The 6,583-nt window shown below is 32.4% G+C and overlaps 1 protein-coding gene across 1 annotated transcript; it reads left to right on the top strand.

The window, feature by feature from the left end:
* The first annotated feature begins 480 nt into the window (after nucleotides 1–480).
* Nucleotides 481–5,839, top strand: LOC143624179 (glutamate receptor 1.4-like). Its single transcript, XM_077094902.1, has 7 exons — nucleotides 481–1,105; nucleotides 1,167–1,321; nucleotides 1,415–1,715; nucleotides 1,811–2,199; nucleotides 2,277–2,451; nucleotides 5,667–5,734; nucleotides 5,828–5,839. The coding sequence occupies exons 1-7, from the start codon at nucleotides 481–483 to the stop codon at nucleotides 5,837–5,839; spliced, it is 1,725 nt and encodes a 574-aa protein (XP_076951017.1).
* Nucleotides 5,840–6,583: the final 744 nt, after the last annotated feature.

The raw sequence follows: 6,583 nt of genomic DNA, 5'->3' as shown, positions 1-6,583 counted from the left end.
TTATGATATGTAGAATAAACTAGATTTTTTTTTTAATTACTCAATAACATGTTCACTTTTTTTTTTATCTAAAAGTATGCATTTCATTCACTTGCTTGAACAGTACTTGATCTTCTTAATACCGTTAAGGTTAATGCAATCATAGGCCCGCAAACATACATCGGATCAGAACTATTGGGATCCATTGCTGATGCAGCCAAGGTACCTATAATTTCATTTTCTGGTAAATCCCTAGTGGAATATCCTTACCTACTCCAAATTAAAGAAGATGACGTTTCTTTGGCCAAAAGCATATGTGCCCTTGTCGAATCTTATAAATGGAGGAGCGTTATATATATGTATGAGGAAAGTGATCAAGGGTCAGAGTTATTACAAAATCTGTTTGAATTGTTCCAAGATAAAAACATCCAAATTACTTACAGAATTTCCATTTCAGCCTCAGCCAAAAACAATCAAATCATTAAAGTGTTGCATAAAGTCATGAGAATTAACACGACAGTAATCGTTGTAGATATGTCACCTTCACTAGCGTCTAGATTTTTCCCGAACGTGAAGAGGCTAGGAATGATGAGCAAAGAATATGCATGGATTTTAAGCCAGAAAACTACTGATATCTTTCAATCAACAAAATTCGAAGTTATTGAGTCGTTTCAAGGAGCACTTGGTTTTAGATCTTATGTTCCAACAACAAGGAGACTGCATTACTTAACAAATATATGGAATAAGAAATTCTCTAGGAAGCTACATGTGCTTGCGATATGGGCATATGACACAATTTGGGCACTTGCAGAGTCTATTGAGAAGGTTGGGGTCCAACAAAATGGTACCTTGCTTCTCGATGAGATTTTGAAAACAAAGTTGAAAGGTTTAAGTGGTGATTTTAGGCTCACTGAAAGAAATGTGATCTCTAATGGATTTGAGATTATAAATGCAGTCGATCATGGAGAACGAAAAGTGGGATACTGGACACTGTCAAAGGGAATTACGAGAACACACCTTCCATTAAACGACGGTGTTCTACACTATGGTATTGGTATGGAAGATGTTGTCTGGCCTGGAGGGTCTACTACCATTCCAAGTGATTCAACCAAGCCAATGAGTCTTGGTAAAAAAGTTAAGAATTGATGTCCGAACTGGACTAACATTTAGCTCCTTCGTACACGCAGTTTATGATAATCAGAGTAAAGTCACAAATGCCACTGGGTTCTGTGTTGATGTTTTCAATACTTGCCTTCAAGCTTTACCATATGAGGTGACTTATGAGTTAGTTCCATATAAGAACGGAAGCTACGACAAACTTATAGAAAAGGTCTTCAATAAGGTACTTGCCCCTTTGCTGGATGAATTTTCAATTCATATTCAATATGCATATAGTAACTCATAAATGTAACTAATTTTTATAAATGTCAAGCAGGAAATTTATGGGATCCTTGGTGACACAACAATCTTGGCTAAAAGATTAGAATTTGTTGATTTCACAACAACTTTCACATACCTAGGTTTAGGAACATTAGCAAAAACCAATACAAAAGATATGTGGATATTCTTGAAGCCATTGAATGCAAATCTATGGCTAACATTTACTGCTTTTCTTATCTTCAATGGCTTGGTTATCTGGGCTATAGAAGCTATGGATCAAGAATCTAAAAACTCTCCTTCTCAAGGAATTGGAACGATCTTTTGGCTCGTCATATTGACCATATTTTCCGCTCAGAGTACGTTGTCTTTCTTTCCCTTTAATATGTACAATATTATTGTCTTGAAACACAATCATTCCAATATCTCTTTGTGTGTTATGTTTCTATTGTAGAAGAGAAGTTGGTGAGCAACCTGTCAAGATTTGTGATGTTTGTTTGGTTAATCGTGGTGCTTATCTTGATTTCAAGTTACACGGCAACATTGACTTCATTGTTAACAGTGGAACAATTTGAAATAGCTTCAAAAGGGGGGATTATAGGGTTTCATGGTGGCTCTTTCTTTGGAGGAGTAACGATCAACAATACGAATTTTACAGGCTCTAACCAAAGGCCATATTACTCGTATGAGAATTATGCTGATTCGTTAACAAAAGGCGGAAAACATGGTGGTGCAGATGCTATTGTTGTTGAAGTTCCATATATCAAGATGTTTCTTGACAAGTACTCAAATGGTGACTACGCCATGGTCTCTTCTGAACCAGTAACTTCTGGATTTGCCTTTGTATGTATTATATAATTAATTTTTTGGTTGTTTTTCTCTCATAAACACTGATTATAACTAACATCTTTATCATTTAGATATTTTCAAAAGGTTCTCCACTGGTAAAAGATATGTCAAGGGAAATCGCTAAAATACGAGAAGATGGAACTCTAAAGCTTTTGGAGAAGAAGTGGTTTGACACTGAATTTTCCGTGTTACCGGAGGATTCTTCATCTACAATACAGCCTAAAACCTTGAGCCTTGAAAGATTTGGTAGTTTGTTTGTTATAAGTGCAGCCTCTTCGTGTTTAGCTTTTTTCGTCTCTTTAATTTACTTGATTCGTGCCAAAATGAACATCCTTATTATTATTTCGCTTTTAGGGGGGCGAAATTTAATGTCCACCATAAGGTATCTCTTGCACAGAAAGGTGATTTATAGATAACTTGGAATATAATTTTGATACTACTAACCCAACATATTTGTTGTAAAAATCGTAGCTTTATAATTAGAGATGTATCTTGCCAGACTAGCTAGCTTAATTATCTTTAAAGATGTATCGGCCATCAGATTTTTTCAGCTACTTTCTACTTCTAGTTGACAACTAGTGGATTGTCATTTTGTGTTTTGTGATTGAAACAAAATTAGATAGTACTTGTTTGGGGAAGTCGGGAAAAACCTTTACCCTTCTATAAGTGTATTTTTATTTTTATTATTATTATGTTATTTTTATTTTTATTTTTTTATATTATGAACTCACACCCACCCTCACTTCGTCTCTTTCAAGTCTCGTTTGGATATGAATACTAAGAAATTATAATTCAAGTTGTAAGAACTTATTAAATTTATCTAGTTTAACACTTCATTCAGATATATGAAGATGAATACTACGAAATTAGAAATCGAGTTTGTAAGAACTTACTAAATTTATCCATTTTAACACATAGTTAGCTTAGAGTATCAATTTCTAAGATTCATGTAGAGCTTAATGTTTCTTGAACCCGTTTGGATCAAGCACATAAAAGCAATTCGATTTTGTGACTAAAAACAGACTCACCGAACACCTTATCTAAACCTAAACAAACACCAAGCTTATTCTAACTCAAATTCATTTTTAAACTAACAAATAATGAAAGAATTGCTAAACGTAACTCAGCCGATAAACACAAAAAGAAAGCTAACCGATAGACTCAACAACAACTAACCAACTCAAACTCCAAATTTTAACTTAAATCTGCATTAACCCAACATTATGCCCCATTATTTTGAATAAGATCTGTTCTTCAAAGTAGCATCGTGTCATCATCTTCTTGAACTAAGCTTGCATTTTCCTTCCTTCGCGTTAAGTTGGGATATTTATACAAAAATGCATAATCCTCCTACACTTGAAGCACCTCAAGTTTCTTTAAAAAATTCCTATATGATATATCTTCTTCCTCTGTCATGGAAGTCACAACCCTTCCCCTGAGATTTTCTTGCCCATCGCTTCCATCATCTTGTTGCCTTTCCTTATTAGGTTCTTCATGTCATTAGTTTTACAGCCTTAGTCCATCGGTGTTTCCTTTCTTGATCATTACATCTCCCTTGATCATCCTTCTCTCATCATATCCCTTCCAATTATGGCATTTAATCCATTCTTGGTAAGCTTACAGTCAGTCTATTTGTTCATCAAATGGTGCTCTCTCAATATCTGAATACTACTCAATGGATGCAACAATCTATAGGTACTTGCATGGTATAAAACTTAAAAGATTTTGTATGATCATTGTTGTCACACCCCAACCCACGACGGATTATACGTCAAGGCGTGAACGGTGATGGATCATAGCACACGACACTAATAAAGTTATAATATTCATTCATCGCATTAAAACATGCCACACATTATATGTAGTTTCAAGGTAATAACAAAGCATAAGATAACATTGTTTATTGTTTTATTAGCCTAGGTCCATAGCGGTACTACATTTTGAACTTCAAAGCAAACATAAAAATTGTGTACATGCATCATGTATAAATTAAATAAGATGGTTAACTATATGAATAGTTGGTTAGCAACCATAGTTTGATATATAGTACATTGAAAGCGCAATTCAAAATGCCAAATGTTTATCTAAGCACGTAAGATTGAGTAAAACATATGATGTGTGATCAAACCTTGTTGACTTGATTCCATCACCCGAAGGTTATGCTAAAAGTTGGTTTCGATCGTCCAAATGCCAAAACTGGTCAAATTCGGACGGGCATCACCCAAATAGACCTATTATCATTACCAATGGCTTGTTAAGTTAATGATTCACACTTGATTGATTGATTGAATACCCACAACACAACACATAGCATGAATAAAGACATAACATAGATTGAATAACATGATTTAAAGAATAACAAAACCATGATTGTTTAATACAGATACATGATAAACCCAAAAGTAGTTAAGAATTGTATAAAATTATGTTCGGATGCATTTGAAGTATGTTTCGGATTGAACTTATTATTGAATTTATAATATATGGTTTATACATTTACAATTTTATTGAACTTTTATTTTATATTTTATAATATAGAAAAAAAAAGCGCCACAAAAAATAGTATGAATATGTAACTAGGATTACTTTTTATGGGCACAAATTTATGCCACAGAAGTCTATTTGATATAGTGGCAAAAAACTAAGTGCCACTAAAAACCAAAAAACTTTGTGTGGAATATTAAAAAAAATGATTAGCGTTACCACTTCTGGTGACACTTATTTTGTGTGTCGCGCATTCTTATAGGGGTCTATAGTGACACTTTTTTGCTTTTTAGTAGCAGTTTGTATGTCACTAGATGGCATTTTTTGTAGTGTGTGATGATTAATATAATGTTAAGAGATTCCTAAGACTTTCTAAAAAGCATGTTTATAGATTTCTTTTATGAACATAAGTATTTGTATTAACAAAAATCATAACAATATGAATATATAATTGTTGTCACTTTTTAAATAACCAATCCAAAATAACAAAACTATGTCTATAATTGTTTATGGTTAATAATGAAAATTCTATAAACTATGTCTACAAGAATTTAAAGTCATTTAGACGATACATTGTTTTATGCATGTTTAAGATCCAATAAAATTTTATTGTTTGATTAATATGAATAGCAAAAATATCAATTGATTATCAATTATACAAATCCCCAATTAGCTATATCTTATAAAAAGATGAAGTAGATATGATGAAGTTAAAGATAATGTAACCACAAAGATAATAATTCTTCTAGAGACCTTCCAAGCCTTATAATCAACTCCAATAAGCTTGATTATAATAGCAAAGTGTGTGTTTTTGTGTGAAGTTCCGTCCATTTTGCAATGAACATAAGTTCTCTCTCCATTCTTGATAAGGTTAGAAGATTTTCATATTTGTTTCAAAGATTGTTAATTATTGATTTGTTAAATTATTAATTACTTATTTATTGTTTGATTGTTAAATATAAACATATGTTTCAAAGATTTGTTACTAACATTTCTAGATTTGTTACTTAACAAAGTATTACAGACTGTTACTTTGTTGGTTATGGTATACATTAGATTGTAAATTATTATATACATTAAATTTGGTATTATAGATTGTTATAGATTGCTATTTGACATTAGATTTGTTTCTTTACAGATTAAGTTGTGAAATGTAGGACAATACTAAAGCAAATGACTTTGACTTTGAGCAATTTTCTGAAAATGAGGCGATGTCTAACACTAATCAAAAAAAGAAGAAAAAAAGAAAACTGAATAACCCCCAAGTGTACCTTTCATTGTAAGTGACTCTCAAACCACTCATATGGGAAAAAAACAAGATATAATTAGGATAAAAGACAAAATCACAATAAAACTTGCAAAAAGTATCCTCCATATATTGATAAAAGACAAAAACTAATTGAACTTGAGTCGAAAACACATGTTGATGAAGATGGTTTCGTTGAAACCGTTCCTAAGTTATTGGAGTTTAACCAAGAAATAATTAAGATAGCTTTAACAAAAATGTCGATTCTTGATGAGTTACCTGTTTCTTTTGTGGAGCGGGAAGGTTTTCGTGAATTCTGCAAGGTTATCAATCCTTATTTTGTTGTACCTTCACGTTCTACCACTACTAGAGATTGCTATAGTTTTATTTATATATTAAATGAGCCAATTAGTTGACATCTTTAAAAGTATCCTCGAAAATATCTTTAACAACAGACACTTAGCCTTTGGGTCAAAATTTATCGTACATGTGTTTGATTGTGCACTTTAAAGATAATGATTGGCACTCGCATAAGAGAATTATATATTTTATCCAATTGTTGGTCATTCAGGGGTTTTAATAGGAGAGCGATCGAAAAGTGTTTAGTTGAATGAGGCTTAAAAAATGTTTTGACTACGACTTTAGATA

Source organism: Bidens hawaiensis, unplaced genomic scaffold (genome assembly GCF_021521415.1).
Source record: "Bidens hawaiensis isolate Kalapana, Puna unplaced genomic scaffold, B.hawaiensis_p1.1 tig00003698_1, whole genome shotgun sequence".
In the NCBI taxonomy this organism is placed as follows: domain Eukaryota; kingdom Viridiplantae; phylum Streptophyta; class Magnoliopsida; order Asterales; family Asteraceae; genus Bidens; species Bidens hawaiensis.
Note: the sequence above shows the minus strand (reverse complement) of the source record. Positions and strands in the feature narration are given on the sequence as shown.

Bases quoted from the DNA above. Each gene is read 5' to 3' on its own strand.
- LOC143624179 (XM_077094902.1), top strand. From the start codon at position 481: ATGAGAATTAACACGACAGTAATCGTTGTAGATATGTCACCTTCACTA. The intron at 1,106-1,166 runs GTAAAAAAGTTA...TCGTACACGCAG, and splicing joins AACCAAGCCAATGAGTCTTG to TTTATGATAATCAGAGTAAA. The intron at 2,200-2,276 runs GTATGTATTATA...TTTATCATTTAG, and splicing joins TAACTTCTGGATTTGCCTTT to ATATTTTCAAAAGGTTCTCC.